Source organism: Lampetra planeri, unplaced genomic scaffold (genome assembly GCF_965212315.1).
Source record: "Lampetra planeri unplaced genomic scaffold, kcLamPlan1.2.h2 scaffold_662, whole genome shotgun sequence".
Classification (NCBI taxonomy): domain Eukaryota; kingdom Metazoa; phylum Chordata; class Hyperoartia; order Petromyzontiformes; family Petromyzontidae; genus Lampetra; species Lampetra planeri.
The window spans coordinates 1-25,768 of record NW_027615485.1 but is presented as its reverse complement, the minus strand read 5'-3'; the positions used below and the strand labels follow the sequence as shown (position 1 = coordinate 25,768).

At 44.6% G+C, this 25,768-nt stretch overlaps 3 protein-coding genes across 3 annotated transcripts; all 3 read right to left on the bottom strand.

Moving 5' to 3' along the window:
- Nucleotides 1-4,064: 4,064 nt before the first annotated feature.
- On the bottom strand, nucleotides 4,065-7,867 carry LOC144741687 (protein-S-isoprenylcysteine O-methyltransferase-like). The gene is given in 8 exon segments (XM_078624196.1): nucleotides 4,065-4,244; nucleotides 4,561-4,726; nucleotides 4,728-4,776; nucleotides 5,111-5,280; nucleotides 5,937-6,025; nucleotides 7,651-7,691; nucleotides 7,694-7,720; nucleotides 7,723-7,867. Coding segments are annotated over 8 exon segments (867 nt in total).
- A 727-nt stretch (nucleotides 7,868-8,594) lies between these two features.
- Nucleotides 8,595-19,435, bottom strand: RTEL1 (regulator of telomere elongation helicase 1). Its single transcript, XM_078624198.1, has 33 exons — nucleotides 19,334-19,435; nucleotides 18,029-18,227; nucleotides 17,830-17,923; nucleotides 17,594-17,675; nucleotides 17,458-17,518; nucleotides 17,288-17,363; nucleotides 17,042-17,126; nucleotides 16,801-16,866; nucleotides 16,571-16,721; nucleotides 16,443-16,481; nucleotides 16,288-16,363; nucleotides 15,700-15,797; nucleotides 15,433-15,488; nucleotides 15,225-15,299; nucleotides 14,655-14,736; nucleotides 13,976-14,108; nucleotides 13,751-13,864; nucleotides 13,326-13,366; nucleotides 13,125-13,210; nucleotides 12,971-13,048; nucleotides 12,781-12,858; nucleotides 12,426-12,572; nucleotides 12,194-12,309; nucleotides 12,001-12,124; nucleotides 11,368-11,544; nucleotides 11,149-11,301; nucleotides 10,820-10,915; nucleotides 10,500-10,710; nucleotides 9,827-9,961; nucleotides 9,581-9,703; nucleotides 9,291-9,479; nucleotides 9,092-9,205; nucleotides 8,595-8,656 (listed from the first exon to the last, which is right to left on the bottom strand). The coding sequence occupies exons 1-33, from the start codon at nucleotides 19,433-19,435 to the stop codon at nucleotides 8,595-8,597; spliced, it is 3,519 nt and encodes a 1,172-aa protein (XP_078480324.1).
- A 647-nt stretch (nucleotides 19,436-20,082) lies between these two features.
- On the bottom strand, nucleotides 20,083-21,649 carry LOC144741688 (NADH dehydrogenase [ubiquinone] 1 beta subcomplex subunit 11, mitochondrial-like). The gene is made up of 3 exons (XM_078624197.1): nucleotides 21,476-21,649; nucleotides 20,761-20,891; nucleotides 20,083-20,212 (listed from the first exon to the last, which is right to left on the bottom strand). The coding sequence occupies exons 1-3, from the start codon at nucleotides 21,647-21,649 to the stop codon at nucleotides 20,083-20,085; spliced, it is 435 nt and encodes a 144-aa protein (XP_078480323.1).
- Between the last annotated feature and the right edge of the window lie 4,119 nt (nucleotides 21,650-25,768).

Sequence of the window (25,768 nt, the reverse complement as noted above, 5' to 3'; positions counted from 1 at the left end):
CATGATGGTCTTTGAGACAGATTGTTCCCTCAAATTCCCACTTTCTTTGAGCCTCATTCGTTTCATTGGAATCTGTTCCCCGTCTGCGGAACGGGAACTTCGGGATGGATTTACTGGACGATGACGCGTGTCAGCTGGCAGAGGAGGGAGGAGACGGACGGCAGAGACAGGGACGCCTCGACCTCCAGCCGTGGAGGCGACAAGGAAGGGTGTGTGTGTGTGTGGGGGGGGGGGGGGCAGTGCTGTGTCTTCTAACAGAAAGCCAGCGGACATAAATACACACCACACACACACACACACACACACACACGTTGTACCTTCCTTCCTACCGAGCCAGGGCACCAGAGAGCGGGGTGACTCTGACCCACTTCCATCCTGCCATGACCCACATCCTGCTTCTCCCCCCCCGCTGCATGCACATACACACACTCACACGCACACGCACACACTCTAATCCTCACACTCTTGACACACACTTAAGAGAGAGGTCACTGGCTAACTGGGCCAACGCTTGTGTAACTGGCTTATTACAGCACAAATGTTAGAGCACGCGTGTGAGTGTGTGTGTGTGTGTGTGTGTGTGTGTGTGTGTGTGTGTGTGCTCGAGCAGATCCATGAGTCAGAATTTAATATCACATATAACCGATGTAGCGTCCGCGTCAGCGGTCACACCGCTGCAGGTCATCGTGTAAAAGAGCAAATGAGAGGATGCGGTCACATGATGGTGGACGTCATGTGACCCCGATCGCAAACGTGCCTTCACTGACGATGGCGACCTCCCGCTCAGCTGCTCATCTTCAGAACACACTTTTTATTTTCATGGGTGTCGCATGTAAACCTGCCGAGTGTTTCCTGTGGGACACGCTCTGATGCCGCCACTGCAGCCGCCATTGACCCCGATCTCTGTTCGATGACCTCACACACACTGGATCTGTCACAGGTCACAGTCAGAGGTTTGGAGTCACTATGTCTGAGTCGCTGCTCTTTATTATCTCCGTTTGTCATTATTCATCCATTAGTTCTTCACCTTCACCAGAATATTTCATTAAACTTTCACCTGCAGCTTTCGTTTTGCACCTGTTTCTCCTTAAAGGTTCAAGTCTTTGAGATGACAACATTACTTTAAGGTTCAATAGGGTAATAAGGTTCATCACGCTCATCTGAGGCCTGGATGTACTTAACATACATTTCAAAAACAGATTTCATTGATTTGCATGATGAATCAACGTGTCAATCTGTTCTTGTTTCCTTCAAGTAGCTGCTCATGTGTTTGAAAGCTGTGGTTTTACTGCCACCTGCTGGCGGCTCTGTTACACTGCAGCAATATGTTCTGCTTGACAGAACTGTATCATCATTTGAACCTGCTGTAGTTTTTATATTTACAGTCACACACACACACACACACACACACTCTTACAGGACAGCCGATATTGGTTAGCAAGTAGCACGTTAGCTTGCTAGTCGATTGGAACGCCATGTGACTGGTCTTCAAAATGTTACTTTGTCATAATAATTTTAAAAAAGCTCCCGACATGTCTTGTGTTTTACTTTAATAATAACAAAACACGCTAAAGAGTTTATTTAGGTGTTAGCAGGTCAAGACTATTCATGCACATTTTATTTCACAATTCTTTCTTCCTGGGAGAAATAATGACAAGTACTTTACAGTAAATGTTTCAGTCTTTTACTTCACTTGGTAACGATCAGAAAATGAAAGAGAAAGTGCAATAAAATGCAAACGACACACACACACACACACAGGTCTGGGGCACTCCTGAGGTTTTCAGAGGTTCAGTTCCACTTCTGCAGGAGACCCAGTGAATGTGTGTGACCCCACACTGATCAAAACGAGGTCACACATACTATTCTAGTGTGCACGCGTGTGTTAAATAGGTGTGACCTGAGGGGGGCGCTGCTGGGTCAGACTTGTGTCAGGAATCGTGTGCTAACGTTTCCCGTGGTGAGGAGGCGCGGGCGACCTCGCAGCTACATCTGACACGTGCTGTGGGATCATGTGATTGGCTGATTAAAAAAAAAAAAAAAAAAAACAGGAAGATAAACATACTGACAACAAAGAACCGACGACGACAAAAAAGTCATGAAGTCATTATAACGTGCCGGTGTACTCTCACTCAACTGTTTCACTGCGTTATATCCAGACAAACATGAGCCTGAACTACCAGTGCACGTAGTTGTAGTTTGTGTCTGTCGCTGAAACAAGAACAGACATCCCTGAAAAACAGACTCTCGTCCCACACCAAACTGAAAAGATTCGATGGAAATCTCTGCTGAAGAAACCTGAATTCTTGACGGTGTGAACATTCAAGGTTCACTCATTCAACAGCGAAGTCAACAAATAATAAAAACACATGCTTGTGTGATCTAATCACAAGGTTCTAGCATTTCTGTTTACACACACACACACGTGAAACTTTGGATTAAGTTTTCTTCATGGTCCCATGATCCAATAAATATTTAAATTGTGATCACATGTTCAGTGGGAGGAACTATTTAGTTAGGAACTAAATATCATTTTGAACTACAACATCCTCACAGTCCACCTTCCAGCTGCAAAGCCAGTGATTTGCGCCCTCTGCTGGTTAGACGGAGAAGTGTTGAAAGTTAGACAGAGTAGATGCGGCGGCATCAGCACGATAAACACATTACAGCAGAATCAATAATACAGATTTGAAGGTTAAGTTGAATTATTTAAGGTTATTTGAGGTTAAACTTCTTTCATGTAGAACTTAAGACTTGATCTATTGTTTGTGAATGTTGTCAACTTTTTATTTCTAACTCAAGGATGCTCCAGAGCGTCCTACTGATGCGCTCCGATTGTGTCGGCCGTCCAAGTTCACAACTCACCGTGGTGTTGATAACTGGTGAAACAGAGTTGTCTGCGTTCCAGTTTCATCACAACACAGCCGGTTGGTAAAAAAACGGTGCTTGTTCTGGTCGTTGGTGTGTAACGTGTGGTATCGGAAAACGGCAAATCCAACAGTTGTGTACCCGACTGTGTACAAACACGCGTTCACACAAACTTTATTTAAAGTCCTGTGGCCAAACAATCTAAACAGCGAATCTACGTGCGCTACATCTGACTGGTGACGCTCCAACATCTTGTCGGTTCAAACAACGGGTGAGGGTGAACCCATGATGGACAGATGTGAGGTGTTGGATGAGTCAGTCTCTCTCTCTCACACACACACACACACACACACACCTGAGTCGACTTGTGTTAAACAGCCCTTTGCTCCGCGCACAAACACACAAACTCTTCTCCTCTTCTCCACGTATAATACAATAAAATCATCTGAATGTATTAAATTAACACCCATCAGGAGCCCGGTGTGCCTGGGACCAGACAACCAGAGGAAGAGGCTGAGAACCTGGACCCACTGATGACAGACCATTCAGATGAAGAGCAGGAACTTGGTCCTCTTTTTAAACCTTCAGCCAATAAAGGAACCCTATGTAGCATTAGCATGATTAGCACGTTCTCCCAGGTTTGTGTGTCGGATTCAACTTTTGTTTGGCTCTGCCGGTCACCTGACCATCTCAGGCAGTGACAGTGGTTCATCTTAGATCTGACAAGAACATTCCAGTGTTCGATGTATGTGACAGAGGCCAAACTTTGGTATATGGCAGGTTGACGTCAGGACGCAGACCGGTAAGAGTTCATAACACTGTAACACACGCTGTGACAGTCCAGTCATTGTTCCACACCACGGTGACGGCGTGCTGGAAAAAAAACGATGAGTGAAGGAAAGAGGGGTGAAGGGGGTGAAGGAGTGAATGAGTGAAGGCGTGAATGAGTGCTACACGCAGGTCAGTGGAGGTCGTCTGGTCTGTTTTTTTTGGAGGTTGGTATAAAAAAAAGCAGCAGCTCAGTTCCCTGCTGCTTTGGTTTTTGTTTGTGAGCTACAAGCCTCAGCAGACTGTGGGGCTCCACCCCCCACCCCACCCAACCCCCCGGCACAACCAGAGTCCGAGGCAAACGCGGCACAGACACCAGGTCCGGCCTGCTCCAGAGTTCACAGGCGTCCAGCGTCCAGCTGTGGAGCTCAGTTGACCCGGATGCCTGAGATGAAGGGCAGCCCGGTGGAGACCTTCTTCTTGTACTCCACATAGTCCTCTGCAAAGAAGTGGATGAGAGAGAGCTCCTCCTCCTCGATGCGCTCCCGGAAGAATCTCCAGCTGGCTATCGTGTAGCCCAGGATACACACCGGGTTACACAGCATCACCTGTCAACACAAGAGTTACCATAGCAACATGAGACAAGGCGCTGGAAGGACAGGATGATCAGATAAACCCTTTAACACCCACGGTATCACCGGCGATACGTTCAAGCTGGCATACTTTGGAGTACCGTAATGACATGACTATTCTGTTTCAGAAATCATCACATCGACAGAGCGAATAGGATTACTGTAATGACGGCAACATTCAGGAACCTTCTCTACACCAGGTAGAGGAACCTAGTGACTCTTCTCAGCTTTCATTCAATGTTTGACGCGAACATCAAAGTGATCCGTAATGAGGACGACGCTGTGCTCGGACCTGCGTTCCAATGCTCCAGTAGAACCAGCCCACGTAGGACGGGTGTCTGAAGTAGGCGTAGACCCCATCGGTGACCAGCACGTGGCTCTGGGCCTTCTCGTTCTGAACGATGTGGTTGAAGTTGGAGCCGGCGGTCAACATGGCGGCCTTCCGCAGGGCTTCGCCCCAACACCATGAGCAGACCCAGGAAGCTCAGCCAGCTCAGCTGCTTCAGCTCTGAGGGACAGGACGGGACCGTGAGCCACGTTTTGTCAGGTCAGACGTTCAGTTACAGACATTCCAAACAAAAAAAAAAAAGACAGACAGGAATTTGTTTTATTTAATAAAAATATTCATTAATTAAAAACACAATATATTTTGAAAATGATATTAAAATTAAATTAAAATTCCAGTAAAATACAATACACAGAGTGAAATCAAAAAGAATATCAAACATACAATATATCCAATATTTTACAGCCAGAAATGTACAACATGCTAATTAGACATATAACCAAACAGCAGCAGCACTGTATTCGGTCATGGACAAGGAAGCGTCAGACCCACCGACCTGGGACTGTCAGCTTCTCCACAGTGAACTCCACCCACGAGGAGACGGCCGCTAAGGTGTATTCTACACTGTGGTTGAGCAGGAAGGAGTCCAGAGACAGGCTGCGAGGGTTAATGATGGCCGTCACCAGGTACTCCGAGTAATGGAAGAATGACAGGGAGCACATGTACCTGCAGGGAGGAACCACAGCGTCACCGACCGACAGAACGCACGCACGCACGCACACACACACACACACACACACACACACACACTGCGTCATTTCATCTCCAGAAACAATTGTGTTGTGGTCCAAACTGAAGACAAGTTCTTCCTTCTTAAACATAGAAGAACGTCTGCACTGGACATACGTACGCATCAAACAATCACATCCGTACATCATTAGTGAAGTGTGTATTTTCTCCGTTCATTACATGGAAACTAAAATGTTTTTGCTTTAATTTCCATAATTGAAGCCTGCAAGCTCAAAAAATTACAACAAGTTAACTAAACTAACTACAGTTTAAATATAAACCTCAGAGCTGATATATTGGAATTTTGAATATTTCAGTTTATAGTTAATGAATCTAAAATATGTGGAAGTTTGGCTGTTTGAATTTAATTACTGGGGAAATGATTGTAATTTGTTTTAGATCATCTATACGTGATCACACATTAACGAATCACTGAGTAGTTCTCAAATATCACCAAAAGTAAATGAAAACAAACATTAATAAATGATAGAATGAAGATAAAACAGTTTAAATCAATCGAGTATCAGTGCAGCTGAATTAGATGTGGGTTTCATAAACAGGGAGTGTGTGTGTTTGGGGGGTAGTTCACGTACCAGCCGAAGTGTGTCCATGTGGTTTCAGAGCAGCTTAGAATTAAACCGCAGCCAAACGTGACGCCCAGAAAACAGGCTCTCACAGCGACCTACAACACGTTAGCAGAGCAAACCACCGTTATAATTCACATTCAGACAGAGTCGCTGACCGCTACGTCCACTTCGGGGTCAAGAGACGTTCTCCTCTGGTGTGACACAGGAAGTAAAAACGTACAGCTGAGGAGCAGAAATTCCCATTTCAGAAAGAGAGATTTTGACAACATGACATTTCAGTTGCAATAAATAAAGAGCAGGAGAAAGACTCTTTAACCATCCTGTCTTCCTGTTGTAGTATGCGGTAAAACCGAGGAGGACGTCTCCCTTCATGTCCCCTGGTTTCTCAAACAGAGGTGGAACATCTGTATGTGGGCTGTCATTGACTTCCACTGTGACCGTGACAACAAACTGCATCATAGATAACAAACCCGCAGAATGAAGGAACCTGGAACTAGAATCGAGTTCATTCAAAAACAAGGGTTTGTTCGTCCAATGAAGTGGGCAGTCTGCGAAAAGCCTTTTTCCCCCTCAAACACTGAATTATCTGGACTTTTCAGTGAATTTAGTATTTTATTTTGTTGCCGTGCATGTTCTTATGCCAGTCGTTGAGAGGAACATATGTTGTTTTGTTGATGTGACTGGGATCAGTGGTGGTGTGAACAGACTTCTTTCATTCAAGCTGTCTTTTGGGTGTGTGGAAGGCGGGGTAAAGGGCAAAGAAAGATTATTTAAATGTATGAGAAGAACTTGGGACGTTAATGGGTGAATGGTTGACAGGCTGCACATGCTGTCATCATGATCAGATGTTATTCCACATAAAAAAAAAACTTCTGGAACGTTGTCACTCCACTGGCCTTCATTAACAGTAAAAACAGTTAAGAATTAAAGTGATCAGGGTAGAAGAAGGAACCAAGCTGTGATTGTGGTGTCTCAATCTAAGCTGTGTCAATGGAAAACTGACAAGTTGTCAACTTGGCAGACACACTTCAAGGAAAATTCACTGATGTTTATTCAATCCCCTGCAAATATTGTGGTGTTTTTCTATGAAATCTTCCAAGTGACACTGACACATTCATGACATCAGTTGGAGGAAAATCTCTTACTGATTCTTAAATTACATTTAAAAACGAGGCTATTTATCCCCTGTAATCTTCAACGTACAACGGAGCAGGCAACTAATATTAAGCTGATAAACTACTTACACCGTGAATCGCACAGAACTGGCTCGATGACGCAATTCTCCAGAGAGCTCAAAGTGGTTTATGTGATGAAATCAGAATTTTATGAACCCCACTGCTCATGACAACATTCCATGAGGTGGAATGTTGGGGGGGTCAGTTCCTGTCATCTTATGTCCTCAGTCACACTGAAGCTTTGAAAGAAACGATACAAGTGGTTCCAGGTCGCAGGCAGGAAGGTCAGTGCAACTTAACATGGCTTAGAATTCTATTTGGAACGCATCGACACAAGCTGTCTCCCTCCCCGTTCGTCTAATAAGATTATTTCAGTTAGCAGCTACGTTAGGTTAAGCTAGCTGGCAGCTAGCTTAACAAAGTGGCAGCAAAGTGGCGTTAGAATGACAGCGTCCATGCGATGTTTAAATGTGGTACATGTGTAACTTACGTGAAGTAAACACCACATAAAGCCAAGAAGCAGACGAGCTAGCGGCTGTGCTTACCTTGTACAGAGGTCCCCGGCAGATGAGTAAGAGGAGGCCGTGATAACTGCAATGTGCAAACAAATCGCTATTTTCCGGGGGTTTCCGTCAGATAATCAAAGACCCAGTCAAGATGGCCAAACCAGGTTCTGATCAACGGGATTACGATCACAGTGAGCCCTAAAGTGAAGCTTTTTATACTTACTCTTGCTTCTAGCACCAACTTACTGCCTGCCATGATGGATGGGCTCTACTGGATGAACTATCGCGAGATTTCATGGGAAGCGGCTCTGCTGATGACGTCATGAGATCGCGGTCCACAGGGGACTAATCAGCAATATCCTCGTACACATCCTCGTAACACAAAGCTTTGAGGAGTGTGTATTATCTAGCTTTGACTTATTCTGTCTGTCTTCGTAAAAGAAATAGAAAACAAGAGACAGATCATGAGTATCAGAGCACATCAGAAGGGGATAACTTTGTGTGTATTAAATATAACGTTCTAAACGTCTGTACAAAAAATATATAGGTATCTTTCCATTGAGCTCATTTTGGAATTTTTTAAACTGCATTAGCAAAGTTTCCACATATTGAGTGGATAATGTTTCTCTGGTAACATAAATCATTTATGTATTTTCCAAAAAGAAACAGAAATGCAGCTTTTAAAATCCCAGTTGTGAATCACGGTGTGCTATGCAGGGAGAGAAACACGGGCTGTCATGTCAGTTTCTTTCTCTACGGAACAAATGCAACATGGAAAAACAAAAAGTATAAACATGTTTTATTCTTAACAGTGATAAGATATATTACAAATTAACAAGTGACAAAGCTCATGTCTCACTACATCATTATTAATCAATTCATCAGTGATATACATTCAGTATTTCCCGTCTCATTAAATACAGTCGGTTCAGCTCCATTTCATTGGTCACTTGATGCCTGACGATGTCAATCCGGACAAACGTTCACATCCTACTTTGTTTGGATGCTGGAGAAGAAACATGTGTCTTCAGAGGTGACGACGGCTCTGCGGGGCAACATAAACAACAAAACAGTCAGAACTCTCATCTCAACACAAACCGCCGCGGTCGGTCCTTGTTGAATAAAATGAAGTTAGTTCTCCTTCACACTACGAACAGATAACTGATAAACAGCACATTTTGAGAGTCTGTTCTTTGACTAGTGACAAAAAGTGTATAGAAGCAGGCATGAAACACAATCTCTAAGATTCTTAGGTCGAGTTTCTGACACAATCCATCTTTTAATGTTTTTCTTGGAAATTTCCTGGTATGTACTGTACATGATTGTATCTTCTCTTCTTTTTTTTTAGTTTTCTGTCTCTGGTGTTTGACAGAAAGTTGCACACCATATTGTACTTGTGTTTCAGACTCGGACTGACTCAAACTGTTACAAGTCTGCATGTCAGTGCGACTACAAACACATGACAAACACACAACTTCACCTGGTCTTTGCTGGTCTCCACTCCCACCAGGAGCATCGTCACATCGACCTGTCAGTCCATCCAACATGTCTTTGTACTGCTTCTTATGGCGAGGTCGGATAAACATCCCGAACTCTGACACAAACACACACACACACACACACACACAGCATCAAGGTGGGGAAACAACCGACAGCAGACGTTGAAGGACGGGACACACGGGTGAGAAGGTGCAGGTCCTCGTCCCTCTCCGTGAATAAACTCACGACTGTGGTCACCAGGTTCTCATAGTTGTCCGTCATCTTGTAGCTGTGAATCGCCTGAAAGAGCTGAGACGACCTCTCTGCTCCCAGCGTTTTCTTCACGTCAGCCAGAAACACGCTGTGGACGGCCTTCTTCTGAGCAGGCGCTAACGGACATGTGGAGAAGAAACAACACATCCAGTATGGTTGTAAACAGACAGTCTGGACCTGCTGCAGCCAGGGGGTGGGGCTTAGGGCTCAATCCCACCGGTCTGTTTGTCCGTCTGTGGCTGTCTCAGGCCCTCCTGGCTCAGGTGTTCTCCTCCGTGGTTTAGCTGCTGCGTGTTCAGCTGGCTGGAGGTCAGAGCCGTGCTGGGATGTCCATGACTTGCTTTAAGAAAAAAAAACAACAACAACATTGATTCTGGGTTTGACTCCTCTGATTGATCACGTATGAAGATCCTCCTTCTGTCCACGTGTCGAGGACATAGACGTATAAACTCTGGCGTACCGCCATGCAGCAGCAGAGACTTCTTCTCATCTTTGGACAGCGAGTGATCAGGTTTGTATCCACACCCCGTCCCCGTCAGCTGCTGGCACACCTCATCAAACCTCTTTTTGTGATGCGGCCGTACAAACTGGTAGAAACCTGCCGTGGAAGAAACACACACACACACACACACACACACACACACACACACACACACACACACACACACACACACACACACACACACACACACACACACACACACACACACACACACACACACACACACACACACACACACACACACACCTCCACATCTGTTCCAGGAAACCACGTGTTCACCTGCTACATGGATCAACAATGTAAAAGATAAATGCATTTAATAAAATGTATGTATTAAATACACATTATTTTACAATGTTTACAAATCCCTTGAAATGAAATCAATGAAGTAACTGGGTGGGGTGTTTTTTATTTGGATATATACAATATATTTACTTTAATATATGTATATATTTCCTATTCAGTTACCAACGTATGTTGATTTGATTTATCTATTTTTTTATATTGTATTTATTCACCACTTTCTTTCCTTTTCTTTCGGGGGTTCCCTCAGTTCTTTCTTTGTTTTTTATTATTCTTACATGATTGACGGGTCTCTGACGATACACAAATCCCATCCCAGGTGTTTCCTCACCGCGGAGCAGACTGTGAGTGTTGGTGTCTTCGGTCAGGACAGATATCTCCGCCAGCAGCACGTCCAAGTCGTCGTTCCTCTTGTACGTCTGCAGAGCCTGGACGACTCGCTCAAAATTCACCTGGCTCAGAGACCTTTTCATCTCTGCCAGGAAGCTCTTGGCCCTGCTGGCTTTACATTCCTCAGACACGTCATCCAACACACTTTTCCTCTACATGGAGGACATGAAAACACATTCATGCTAATTGTCAAGCACCTCGTGTGTTTCTGATGCGAATGATACATAGATGTTTTTTTTCTTGTTGTTATTTTAAACATACCTGTTCTTGGACCAGTTTTATTTTACGTTTTCCTCCACGCAATTCATCATCAACCCTCTTGTCATATTGAAGAGACAACGTCGACAATCGACTTAACTAACAAAATGAAAGATTCACATCAGTCAAACAAAATAACTCTTGTTATTAAAGTGATTTTACTTTCCCCCACAGCCAGCTGGACTGACTGGACGGAAAGAATATAGCACTTCTGGTAGCTGTGTGACTGCTTCTATTAGCATCTGGTAGCGGTGTGATGGGCATCCAGGCCATGTTAGCCTGTGGTAGCGTCAGATTAGCCTCTGTTGGCCATACAAATAAAGTGAAGGTACCTTGTCACTTCCAGCAGCACCATCAGCTGCCCCTCCTCTGGGCTGGTCGCCTCGCTCCAGAGCATCCAGCAGGCTGGTTGGTTTCATCTGACTCTCCTGCATCTCTGACTCGTACTCGACACAAATCCTGGCCATCCCATTGGCCCCGCTCTGCTCGTCTGAACAACCGCAAGAAACATTCAAACATTTTCACGTTTGGAACCGACGTGCACATCTGACGGTCCACTCACTCAGTCGTCTCCTCTTCAGACTGGGAATGTGGGCGTCCAGCATCTTGGCCTTCTGCGTGCAGGAGCTCCGGGAGGAGGAGCTGGACGGGAATGCAGGCGCCGGAGGTTCCGGTGAGCACACTGGGCTGCTGCTGTGTGGTGGAGCCGTCTTCACCGCCACTGGTCTCTGACATGTCCAGACACACACAGTAAACACTGAGCAACAGCCAGCAGGCTGTCACACACTACTATTAGGTATGTAAGATGACCCCATCTACACCCGTCATCAGAAGACAATCACACTGTTTGACTGAACTTACTGAGATGAACATAATACGAGAATAAAATAATACTGTTACAGCTCTTCTTTATTGGCGGTATTTGTACATCATATCTCATCATGGAGTGACGTGTTCATGTCCCTCATGTCTGTGTGCGTCTGTGTGTGTGTGTGTGTGTGTGTGTGTGTGAAAGAATCTTGGTATTAGTATTTATCCATTTATTCCATATATATATATATATATACTTAAAATATTCACATGTAGATTTCCACTGAAGCAATATTTCATAAATATTTTTTATTCACATTTCAAAAACACTATTTAATATTTTTTTTTATAAAAGTAGCACTTAAATGACCTACCAGTTTCTGTGAAACCCTGAAGAACTGGGAGACGTCTCGAACGATGTTTCCAAAGTTGTCATCGAGGCGCACGTGAGGCCTGACCCACGATGGAAGGTGAGCTCGAGCGTCAGTGCTTTTAAACCTGTGACAGTCACATTACTCTTTGTCAATAAATGACAGAAATGTGGGAATGGGACTGGTCAGCGACGACCTCTGATCACACAGGAAGATGGCTCCGTAGTCGTCCTTGTGGCGAATGACTCTGCCGATGGCCTGGTTGACAGCTCTGAAGGCCTGTTCCCTGTACCACTCCTGACCTGTCAGGTACTGCACGCACACGCACACGCACACGCACACGCACACGCACACGCACACGCACAGGACAAAAACTGCTCAGAGGACAGAAACCTTCCTCAATAGCGACAAACTGAGCTCAATCTCACCTTCTCACCAGACTTTCGACTCCGGTTCATCTCATCCAAAAACTGCATCTTCAGGATGACTCGAGGGTCCATCTTTGGGGGGAAGGGAAGACCGGTGATAATAACGCCCCGGCCGAAGGTGTCTGCGAAATCCAGACCCTCGCTGGCCTGACAGGGGAAACATCACACAACAATCACTGTCACTGATGTCAACAGAGGACGAAAAGGATGTTGATGTCAGAAAGTGACCGTCTTTATAATAAGAATGATCCGGAATCTACTGTGTTGGTCAATTTTGTTCTAAAACTTCTGATGAAGTCTCATCAGTAATATGAATCATGACTTAGCAGATTGTGATGTTCAAAAGTCCGCTCACCTTCCCTCGACACACGGCCATGAAGGTTGCTCCTTTGGATGTGGTGTCGCTGACTTTGTTGTAGTAACTGTCCATCACCTAAAAACAGGGAAGACGGTTTTGTTCTGGTTTTCTCGTGAATTCTCCCAGTTGCAGATGTACCGAGACGTTAAAGCGGAATTTCTTGCAGATATCGAATCAAAGCGGGGACCTCGGTGAAGTTGCCTTTGCCTTTAGACTCCACAAATATCGGCTTGACGTTCTCGATGCGAGACGCCTGTCCGTTGGCCTGGTGGGAACACACCCGAGGATTATAAACGTCCCGTAGGTTGTTCAACACATGACTGAGGTGAAAGTGTACGTACTCTCCAGAACTCCAGCGTTTTTCCCATCAGGGGGAAGGAGGGAAAAAACACCAGGAGGCCGTGAGGAACCACACGACTCAGGTTGGCTGTGGGCGAACAGACGGAAAAAACACGAGGCGAGAGGTGATTAAAACTGTATCTGGAAGCATGACAAAAAAAAGTAAAAGGGGTTTTCTGGATCTTATCTGGTTTGGATCTTACCGACGGTGTTTCCCAAAGACGCCATGTTTTCAGGAACAAACCTGATGCACGTACGGACAGATTCGATTACAAGGAAAACAAGTATGAGTGTGACTGTTCAACGACATCGGGTAAGTCCATATGATAACAGATGAAATCACCATTTATTAAAGTGGGGACATGTGCATCGTCATAGCAACCAGAGCAGAAACCAGGATCATCAGAAGAATAAATGAATAGAAGACAAAAAAAGACTGATAAACAATAGTACCTGATATGAAGGTGGTCATATACACAGTATCCTGGTTTATTTCAACAGTATCTGATATAAAAGTGGTTATACACACTAAATCCTGGTTTATTTCAGTTAAGATGTAAAAATGACGAAATCGTCAGACTCCAACGGCTCTGGTGTCACTCTCTGCACACGTGCGACACGTACTGACCTCTGATCAAAGGCAGAACTCAAGGACACCCCGTCTGGTCCCCTGCCAATGATGCTCACAAAGATCTGGTCTCGGCCGATCACATGACTGTTCTCCAGACGCACTGGGAAATCTCTGCACCGACAGCGAGAGCAACTCATCATCGTGGGTTTTTTTTAAAACCACCCCCCCCCATCAATAACGGCCGGGGGAAATGCTGAGGCAGCTCCAACCCAACATACGTACATTCTCATCTCAGCAGCGAAGGAGGACAGCGGGGACAGAGTCCCACTGGTCAGGATGATGCAGCCAACACCTTGTTTCTTCAGGTCCTCCATGCTGAAGCCGGGAGAGAAGCACCAGTAACTCAGGATGTTACCTACAAACATGAAGAGAAACACACCGGTCAGTCTGACAGGAAGCTGCTGGCGGTTTTATTTCCATGTTTACTTCTCTGTGTGGACACACACGACCGGCCATGGAAGGCTGATGTGTCACCAGACCAACAGCAGTTGTTGTTTATTTGTTAACTAAGCAGCAGCAGATGGTTTGTTCAAGAAAACAAACCTCTGTGATTCTCTTAAATTCTCTGAACTCTCTGTGATTTCAAGTTAAAGTCACTTCATCAGCAACACTGAAATTAAGAAAATCCTGCTCATGGTTTAAAAACTCCTTTTTATCATCTTGGTCAGATTAGCTTTGATAAAACATCTCATTTAAACTGTTTTGTTTCCATATTTATGTGAAGAGGAATTAACCACTTTAGTTCGGTGATGGATTGCTTGTTCTTTCCAGAGAAACACACAAACAAATCCCAGGTGTACATATCTGCACTGCTGCACATATGTACATCTGTATGAGCTGCACCGTTTTGTCGTCCTTGTATTTCTGTGTGATGGACGTGTTCACCTCGGCATGTCGTCACCTTGTTTCTTTGGTGCAGACGAAGCCCAAACGTCAGTGCTCTGTTTTTTCTTCTGGAAGCTGTTGTCTCGATGGATGTGGACCTGAGATGCACAAACACTCTCACAAGCGCAGTCCTCTGGTCCATGATGGTCAGAAGTGGCACCTTATTCACTCTTAATTCTCTGTGTTTTATCAGGATTTCAGTGGATTTGTAGGAGTTTGAAGATTTATGTGTAGAGAGATCTGGAATGTGAACTAAATGAGGAAGAATGGAGGAGAATAACAGGAACCTCTGGGAAAAGTTAATGCAGATGCTACTTCACTCAGGGACAGGGACTTTCCTACATGTGTTATGGGATACAACCACCAGGGGAAGGTTCTGGAGAGAGATCCCTGTCTCGCCAAGATGATGCTTATTAGGTGACGGGATTGTCAAAACATGACTTTACAGTTACAAAGGTTGGGATGGTCGCAGCAGCCTGGAATATCCTCAGGTTGTGGAAAAGTACATCATCGTTCTAATTTTACCAGCAAACATCTGAGTCCGAGGAAACTAAACGTGACAGACACACGGTCAAGGGGTTTTCACCTTGAAATGAGCCGTGGTGGACTCCTGCTGCTGCTGCTGCTTCGAGCCCGTCGACGGTTCCCCACAGAACACCAGCTGAAAGAGACGGCTGCATCAGGGACTGATGCTCACGCACCCATGACAATGAATGCTGATGCTAGGCTAGGCTAATGAGCATCTGAGTGACGGTGAACGATAACAAGTCCTTCATCGTCTGTACGGGACACACCTGTATGATGTCCGACAGCTTCTGCAATCCACTCAGGTTGAGGAATAATCCGGATTCTGATGAGAAACATGAGTGTCACAGGTCAGTTTTCTGTGTCGGGTCTATAAACATGCAGCCAGAACACGACAAGTCCCAACATTAAATGAGCCTCAAAGTAGTCAAAGAATTGTCGGGATCAGAGGAAATCTCCTGCTCAGATTACAGGTGTATTGGACCTTTAGCATCAACATTCTATGTACATCAGGGAGGTGACAGAGTCATACTCACGTCCTGCTAAGTATCCACTGATCTGCTCCAGAGCCTCGTACACAAACGTCTTGGTGTCGTAGGTCAGGTGGGCTCTCTGGAAGAGCTCATAGATGAAGCTGAGGGACACAGAGGACATTGGGTCAGTCACTGGAACAGACGAAGCCTCCCGGCTGTAAGCCGCTAACGTTAGCAGCTATTTTTGTAATGTTTATTTGTTGATAATTAAGATCACACTCTGTTCGGCTCTATTCTATGTTATCTTCAACCTATTCTATGCTACCGTACACAGCAAATTGAGGACAAAAATGAAAGTACAGAGCACCTTTAGGAATTTGACATCACATGAGGTGTCTTTAGAGAATGAGTCAGACATTTTTTTTATATGTTCATGTGTTTTCTGAAACTGCAGGTGCTGAGCTCCATTTCAGTTCAGTTCAGTTCAGACAGACCGGTTTGCTCCTCTCGTGATGTCTGCAGTGCACACGCACACACACACAGTCTGTGTCATATGCACATGCACAACACACGCATGCATGAGCACACAACTCCAATGTCCATCCCAAACTCTTCGGTCTGCGGCGTGTAGCACACTTTGACTTACTGTACCTTCCAGGTTTGGTGACGCCTCTGTCGGCCGGAACATCAAACGAATCGATAGCAGCTTCCAGATCCAGCAGAATCTCTGAAAACATAAAAAGCAGTTTGTTTCCTGCGTCTGACCAATGAAAGGGAACTCTTTTCTCCCCACAGAGAACACTTACGTTTGATTTTAGCCACGTTGGCTATGTCGATTTTTAAACCTGAAACCACGAAGCAGAGAATGTTCACTACATGCACTTGTTTGTTTTCACCCCTGTGTGTGGGGAAGAGAGGAAGGAGACATTCTGACCACCGCTGAGGGAGTCGCCGTCTGCGTCACCGAAGACGCCAGCACTGGCATCTTTCGCCTGCTCCACCAGCAGTCTGTCCACCGCGCTGATGGCCGAGGCCACGTCATAGGGGGTCAGGTCAAAGGACGTCGACTCTTCACACGTCCTCTCCTGCAGAGAACATCGACACGCCGGTTTCCGCTGGAACGGATCGATCCTCCTCAATCAAATTTCACGTGCAGCCCGTTACCACGTTGTGAGCTTCATCGAAGATGACCACAGCGCCGTTCAGCTCGATGTTGTGTGCTCGACGGCTCTGACAAACAATAACACCATGTCAGACAATATTAACAGTATAACAACACAATAACACAAAAAATAAGTATTATCTTTGGAAGGAGTTTGGTGTACAACGGATTTTTAGATTTTTTTATATCGATCGACTTTTTTTCTTCTGGATTCATGTGCACGGATGTAAAGTTTGAGTTTACCTTTGGATCCAGGAGGTAGTTGTAAGGCATGAAAATCACATCCGCCTGCTGTTTTAAATTACGGGACAGGTAGTACGGACAGGCCCTGCAGAAAAACCCACAACACATGAAACTCATGAGACTTAAAACAGTACTTATCAGACTGACACACCACGACACCTGGAATTAAACACGCCGGTATCAATCAAATCAACACCACTCTCCATTATGAACGGCGTCCCCAACATCACCAAGGACCTCTCACACCTCTGTTTGCTGCCAAACTTGACCAGCTCTTCTATGTCCAGAATAGAATTCACCAGGTCTTTGTCGGTGCTTTTCTCTAGAGAACACAGGGAACAATGTCACCGTCTGATACAAGTCGGGTCGCCATGGAGAACAAGGCGAGTGTGTCGAGGAAGAGGGCAGAGCCTTACCGTCGACGTTGTTGTAGAAGGCACACGTCCTGGTGGAGACTTTTCCTCGGCACATGTGGACCTAGAACGTTCCACAGTAACACAGACATGTGTGGGTGTGTCTGTAGAGACCCTGGGCTGACATTCATCCTCTCACCTTCACATAGTTGCTCTCCTGTCGCATCACCTCGGGGTTGATGCACATCTGCTCTCTGGACCCCAGCACGCAGATCTTTGGTCTGAACCAAAACGGCATGAGTTAGTACAGATATTTTCTCAAAATTCAGAACTCGGCTTATCTCTGCGTTACATCACGGAGCCGAAAGTACAGTTTAATTGTTCTCTGTCCTTTTTCAAACTTTCAACGATCAAAAATGCACATTAAAAAGTTACCTATATGACGTGTTCCTTAGTTCACCGACGACCTGGCTGAGCTGGGAGTGCGTCCTGGAGGCGTAAATGATCTTTGGAACGTCCGAGTAGGACGCTGGAGGACAGAATCAGATACGGTGCCACGACATGAAACAAAGGTTGTGTGTGTGTGTAGAACCAGATATAGTTTATACAACAGTAGACAGTGCTGTTAGCGTACTTGGTGTGTCGCCATCAGGAGGCGCTGTCCCCCAGGATGACAGAGGTGCGTTGGGGAACAGCTCCTCCCCTCCCATCCTCTCTGCGATCTTGCGAGCAGATATGGTGTTCTTGTAGTGCTCCCTCCAGGCCAGAGTGGCACACAGCAGGCACAGGGTTTTACCCGTTCCCGTGGGACTCTCCAGAACGCCATTCTCCTTCTGTAACACACAGGAAGACGTGACCATCGACTGGAGCTTCAACCGGAATCCATGGATGTTTCCATGAAGATGTTCTTTTTATCGTAATTTATTGTTCTACTCTTGGTGATGGATTAGTGAGGACCACAGGCTGGGATGAACTGCTGGGGTCTCAGAAAGAACATGGAGGAGATGGCGGACGGATGCTCTACGCTGCATGGGCAACAACAAGCCCTGGATAACCTGTGACACCAAAGGCTTCCTGAGCCAGAAGAAGAAGGCCTGCGCGCTAGAGCTGGGACGCCCCCCCTACAGCGCATCTTTAACCTGAGCTTGGGACAGGGGAGGGTCCCCCAGCTGTGGAGAACATGAGGCCACACACCCACCAAGCTCTGGATCCTCTGCTGTTTGCTTACAGAGGGAAGGTGGGAGGAGAGGATGCCATCAACTTCCTGCTCCACCGATCTCTCTCACCTGGGCCCAGGCAGCGGTGTTGTGAGGATTACATTTTTTGACTTCTCCGGTGTTTTTAACACCATCCAGCCTCTGCTCCTCAAGGACAAACTCACAGAGATGGGACGGGATTCCTGGCTGCTTTTGTCTAACAAAAAATAATCTCAGGTTGACAGAGTCTTTTTTGGGCTCGCTCTTGTCTGTCAACACACAATTGCACACACACTTTGTGTCTTCCGTTGCTAATATGAGTGTATACTACACTAATATTATTGGCTCAACTTCCGACGGAGCAACTTCCCTCCTCTGTCCTTCGGTGCTCTGTCTCACTCCATTTGATTATCTGACAACCATCACATCTTTTCATGCAGTTAGACAGGATCTGATCTTTGATATGAAAATGTTAGTCTACTTCAGCGTATGTCAGATTCATACGCTGCTAATCCAGCTAATACATGCAAGCATGAAGGTAACAGACGTATTCTTCCAGCTACTAGAAATAAACATGAAGCTAACAGAAATATTCTTCCAGCTAACAGGTATTAGGCTAGCATATATTAGCTTTCAGCCAACAGATATGTACTTTCTGATAAAAGAGGGTACAGTTAGCATGAGATGACTTAAAAACCTGACAGCAGTTCAGCGTTGACTGAAGTTCACAGGGTTCCACTGACCTTCTGAAGACATTCAATCACTTTCTTCATGTAGTCTGTCTGACAGTCATATGGAGGAAACGGGAACTCCACCGAGATTCCATTCAGAGATAGTGAAGGCATCATGTAAAAACAACAGCGCCGACGTTATGTTATCGTTAACGTTCTTTCCATGCGAACTAACTGTTCAGACATGTTCGCAACTGGCGCGAGATCTCCACTTCCGGCGCAGGGTGATGACGCATGTCGTCGCATTTGTCACATTTTTTTTAAACAAGTCGTTGGTCTCTCTTGTGCGGTGTTTGCATGCTCTCCCCGTGTCTGCGTTGGTTCTCCTGGTACTCCGGCTTTCTCCCACCTCCAACAAGCTAATTGGTCACTGTGAACTGTTTCGGTGTGGATGTGTGTGAATGGTTCTTTCATGGTGCCCCTGCTGTGTCCCCCTGGACAACAACTTGTGTCAACCCCATTTTTGTTGGTTTCAGTGTCAGCAGTTTGTCTCTGGTGGAGAAATCATGTAAACACCATTCAAAAGAACCAAAGAGCTGCACTCTTCAGTGTCTGTGCTTATTTTCTATAGTCATGTGATATTAACTGGAAAAATAACAAACAGCTCTCTGGCACTGATTTTTTGAAAAAAAAAAAAACTTTCAGCTCCTGTTGACCAACGCTGTAAATCTAGAAATAATAATGACACAAACTGAATAAGAACATAATTTATTGATAGTGAAACAATACTCTTGAAATACAGTCAGTGGATGTGGAACATCTTATTTCTCTTCAGCTGTGGGCAGAATAATCTTATTTGGGTCGTAGTAGTTCTCTCCTATGACTGGCAGACCTGCTGCTTCCCTCTGCAGGATCACACGCTCAGCCTCCCTCCTCGCCCACTGACGCATCCTGGAAAACACACAAAGATGCTTTCATTGGTTTTATTTTCGTTTCCTGTGAGATTATGGAACAAAGAAAAGCTCAGTCAATGATCCCACCGCATCAGGGCTCCAACATCCTGAGCATCTTGTACAGGGGCATCTCATTGAATCAATCATTGAAATCAACACTGTTTAATGTCGATAACTGAATCATACAGCTCTTTATCTCAAAATATAAAAATATTTTGTGTCAGGCCACTAAAAATGCAGTTTATATACCATAAATCTGAAGTATGTATCATAATTAGAACAAATATGGCTTGAACAACTCAATTTATGGTCAATTAATCTAAAATATATGAAAAATTCACTCTTTGAATTAAATTATTGGAATAAATTAACTTCACAATATGGATCTGGTGATTCAGGGACCATCCCATTGTCAGAAATTTACTTGTTTAGTTCTTCGACACCCCCCCCAGTCAAAAAGTGCTTGAACAAGACATTGATGCTTTGATGTGTCATCAGTGAAGTGACATCATGATCACCATCTGAAAGAGTGATTAACAAACATACCCGTGATCTGGTAAATAGTGGATGAACGTTCCTCCAATGACGAGAGCCACTGAGATGCCGAAGAAGAAGCCCACCTTCATGTTCCAATCATCCACCACTGGATCACTGGAGAAGCCATGGTAATCGGGATTCTGTTCAGTTTACATAGGAGAAATATCAGGTAACAGAATGATTGGCATTACGTTAGTGAAGTTAAATGACCAAGTTCTCCAGGATAGGATGGATCCAGCACCACTATCTAGTGGATATGTGTGTGATTTGTAAACATATTCTTGTTGGAGAAAGAAAGTTTGTTCCCGGCCTGAACAAACCTCCGCTTTGGACTCATCTGGACAACCTGTGTTTACATACTAATTGCTAAATTGGATGAACAAGCACAAGCACATATTTTGACCAAACGTAATGTAGAATAAGGGAGTTTTACGCTGTGTTGAACGCAACTGCCACTAACATGTACAATTGGTATTTATACTTGCATAACACAAATATATGCTGAGTTCTGAGTTCGGCGGGGAAAAGAAGAAATCTGGCAGAAATAGTATTGTTACTACATGTGTAGTGACGTTAGCTTGTAGCGAGCATGTTCGCCTGAGCCTCGTTAAGTCTGGTTTACCTGAGACCAGTGATACATTAGGAACACAACAACAGGAAATACAAGCATATATGCGTCCGGTGACAACAGTTAAACGTTACGGGACAACGAGCAGAAACTCACCTTGACATACTCGCTGACCTCACCGTGGCCGGAACTCGGCGCGGCCGGATGAAGCTCAGTCACAGCGGACGAACCGGCGGCACCGGCGGCTTTGGACTGAGAGACGAAGCGGGTCGGTGCTTTTGGCAGCACCTGAGGGACCACGGACCCGAGCCGTGTCAGTCGGGTCAACATTTTTCCTGTTTGCGAAGCTAGCGTGGCTCCGGAACCGGAAGAACAGCTTCTCGACCCTTCTTCTTCTTTTTGTTTTATGGCGGTTGGCAAACAACTATTAGGTGCATTACCGCCACCTACTGGAATTGAGTGTGGCTCGAAATAGTCTATGCTCCCTCTCAATAAAAAAAAAGTTATATCCTCCCCCTTAAACCACTTACTCTAATGATTTCCAACATCTGCTTCCAGAATGTTCTTGCAACATGGCTTTGAGGTCATATGGTATCTTGTTTTTCTGTAGTTTTCTTATCCACCTTTGTCTTCCTTCTTCGTGTCCCTGACAATGTACCATCACGTGCTCTATTGTTTCTAATTGCCCACATTTCTCACATTTCCCTGTGTCATGTCTCCCTATTTTAGAACCATTCAGTGAAGTATGTCCAAATCTGAGTCTTGTTATTATTGTTTCTTCTCTTCTGCCCCGTTCTGTATTTCTCATGTCTCCCACCTGTCTTTGTATATTGTAGATCCACCTTCCTGTCCTCTCTTCCTCCCACTGTTTTTGCCACCTACTCCTCAATCTTTGTTTGATTATGCTTTTAATTTCTGATTTACTAATGCTTATTGTTATGTCCACTTCCTTTTTCTTTTTTGCTTCCTTCGCTGCCTTATCTGCCACCTCGTTCCCTTTCACCCCAATGTGTGCTGGTACCCATACGAACACCACTGTGATCCCCATCATCTGAATTCTGTATAATATTTGTTGACTCTCAGTTAATATATCTGGTCTGCTGTTTGAGTGATTGTACCGAAGAGTCTTTAGTGCTGAGCTTGAATCCGAACAGATAACTGCTCTGAGGGGTCTTGCTTCCTCTACCCACTGTGCTGCTAAAAGAAGTGCTACCATTTCCCCTGTGTACACCGAAACTTCCCCAGTGATCCTTTTTCCTACCGTTACGTGAAATTCAGGAACTATAAACGCCACCCCTGTCCTATCTGAATATTTGGATGCATCTGTATACAGTTTAACGTAATATTTGTATTTTTCCATATTTGCCCTTACTGTCTGTACATTATAGTCCAACTTCTCTTTTTTCTTCTGCATTAGTGACAAATCTACTATGTTTTCTGGCAATAGCCACGGTGGAACATTTGACAGTGGTACTGTTGGACTAACTTCATCCAAAACTTGTATTGTTTCTTTTCCCTTTTTCCCAACACGGTTCCAAAGTGCATCTTGTAGGATGTTCTGTCCCCTGACCCTGCAAATTAGCCCAATACACCCGTGATAACTGTAACCTCCTCAATTCTAGAGGCATTTCCCCCATTTCTACCTGTAGTGCTGCTGTTGGTGTTGTTTTAAACGCTCCTGTACATAGTCTCCGTGCCTGATATTGAATGCTGTCCAACTTTTTCATGCTTGTACTTGCTGCTGATTTGTATACAACGCTTCCATAATCCAAGCTAGATCTTATCAGCCCGCAATATATGGCTTTCAGTGCCCTCCTGTCCGCCCCCCAGTCATACCCCACCAAGCACCTCATCACATTTAAAACTTCTTTACACTTCTCCACCACCTTTTGAATGTGCACCACATGTGAGTCTCTCATCCAACCATATTCCAATTCCTAAAAACTTAAACTCTTTCACTCTTTCCAGTTCTTGATTGTACAATTTTAATTTACCTGTGTCACCAATTCTTTTCCTTGTAAAAAACATTGTCTTTGTTTTATCTACTGAGAATTTGAATCCCCATTTATATGACCATTGCTCTATTTTTGTAATTATACTTTGTACATTCTTTATGATGGATACCAGATTTCTTCCCCTCTTCCAAATTGCCCCATCATCAGCAAACAGAGACACCCAGATTTCATGTCCTACTTTCATAAATACATCATTTATCATTATTGAGAATAGCAATGGACTTATTATGCTCCGTTGTGGTGTTCCATTTTCAATTCTCATTTTCTCTGAATATTTATTTCCTATTCTTACTTGTATCCTTCGTCCAAATAAAAAATCCTTGATCCATCTGAACATACGTCCTTTAACACCTAATTTCCACAGTTTAATTAAAAGTCCCTCTCCCCACATCATATCGTATGCCTTTTCCACATCTAAAATTACTGCCACTTCGCTTTCTCGATTTGTCTGTGCCTTTCTTCCCTCATATTCTAGAGATCCCACTGGGTCCATAGTATTCCTCCCTCTCCTGAATCCACTTTGATATTTAGAAATATGTCCTTCCCGTTCCACATAATAGTTTAGTCTGTCACTTACCCTCTTCTCCATTATTTTACGTACTTTGGACGTTAGAGCAATTGGCTCTTGGATTCCTGGATTCTTGCAGTCTTCCTGGTTTACATATTGGAATGATTATTGCTTCCTTCCACCTCTGTGGCATCTTCCCACCCTTCCATACTTTATTATACAATTCCAGTAACATTTCTTTTGCTGAGTCGCTGAGTCTTTTCACCATTATATTCCAGATCTGATCCGCTCCTGGTGCTGACTTCCTGGTTCCCAGACTGTCGAGTGCTCGGTTTAGTTCTGCCTGTGTAAATTCTATGTTTAATATGTCATTAGTTTCCTCCTCAGCTTGTACCACTCCTACATTCTCTGCTATTGTTGTTTCCCTTCCTCTTGCCCCTTCCTTAGTGATATTCCCTGGACTGTTCATTTTAACAAAAGTCTTCACCAACATTTCCGCTTTCTCTTCATCTTTTACTGCTCTCTTTTCACCTTCCTTTAATACTGGATTTTTTTTACTACCATTCATTCTCTTTATCATTCCCCAACTTTTCCAATTTCTGTTTCCCTCCCCACCGAATCACAAAATTCCCTCCAATACTCCCTTGTTGTACTTTTTAAGACCTGCCTTACTTGTGCCTGTTTTCTCTTATATTCATTCAGATTCTGAGAACTGTGGTTTGTTTTCAACGCATTAAATGCTTTATTTCGAGCTTTAACTGCCTTATCACACTCCTCTGACCACCATGGAACAATCTTCTTCACATTCCTACCTCCCTTCTTCTGAATGGATTCCTTCGCTGCGTCTAAGATTCCTTCACAGAGAAAGAAACAAAACAAAACAAAACAAAACAAAACAAAACAAAACAAACAAAACAAAACAAAACAAAACAAAACAACTAGTAAAATTCATTTATGTCTGACTGGCACTCAAACAAAATTCTCCTTCCATAAATTGTTAGGTTATCTCATCCTTCATCCCTTAAAACCCTCTTAAAAACAATATAGGGGTGAGGGATGCCGTCTCTATGTCTCACCTGATGCACTGATCTTTGTGCTCGGTGATGTCAACCATGTCTCCCTTAAAGGACTACCTTCCTTTCATGAATGTCCAACCTGTCCAATCAGATGGGATAAAACCCATTGACCTGTGCCCTGACCTTGACTGACCCAGGGCACAGGGCCGTACAAGGTGCTGCCAGGCCCCATTTGGAGCAACCTAGGGTTCAGTGAGTCTCAAAGACACTTCGACATGTGGGCAGTCTGAGCCAGGAATTCAAACCGGTGACCGCACAGCCCGCTCAATCAACTGAGCCACAGCCCCGCCTGCTTTCAGCAGGGGCATGATCATTCCATGCAGACGTGTCAAAATATTTCCCAACTAGAAAAGCACTCGAAGAGCGAGCAGATTTCCGTTTCCAACCTTCTGTTGTCTTCTTCCGCTGAGCCTGTTGTCTCAGTTTCCTGTTGTGAGCTCACAGGAGTAGCACCCGGCGTCTTCTGCTGCTGTCGTCCATCTTCTTCATGGTTCCACGTGTTGTATGTTCAGAGATGGTATTCTGCATTCTATGGTTGAGTTCTTTGAGTCATTCGATCATCTCCACCAGTCTGCCCATTCTCCTCTGACCTCTCACATCAACAAGGTGTTTTCCTCCACAGTGCTGCTCACTGGATATTCTCTCTTTTTCGGACCTTGTCCACCCTGGAGAAGGCTGATCAACACTTTCTGAAATAGACCAGCGCCTCTGGCACCAGGTGTACCTAATATAGTGGCCAGTGAATACGTATCTCTCGTCATTTTATATTGCATGAGTCAAAGAAAAAAATACTAATCAGTATTATCATTGGGACAGGACGTCTTTACTCACCAGTGAAGGACCAATGCTC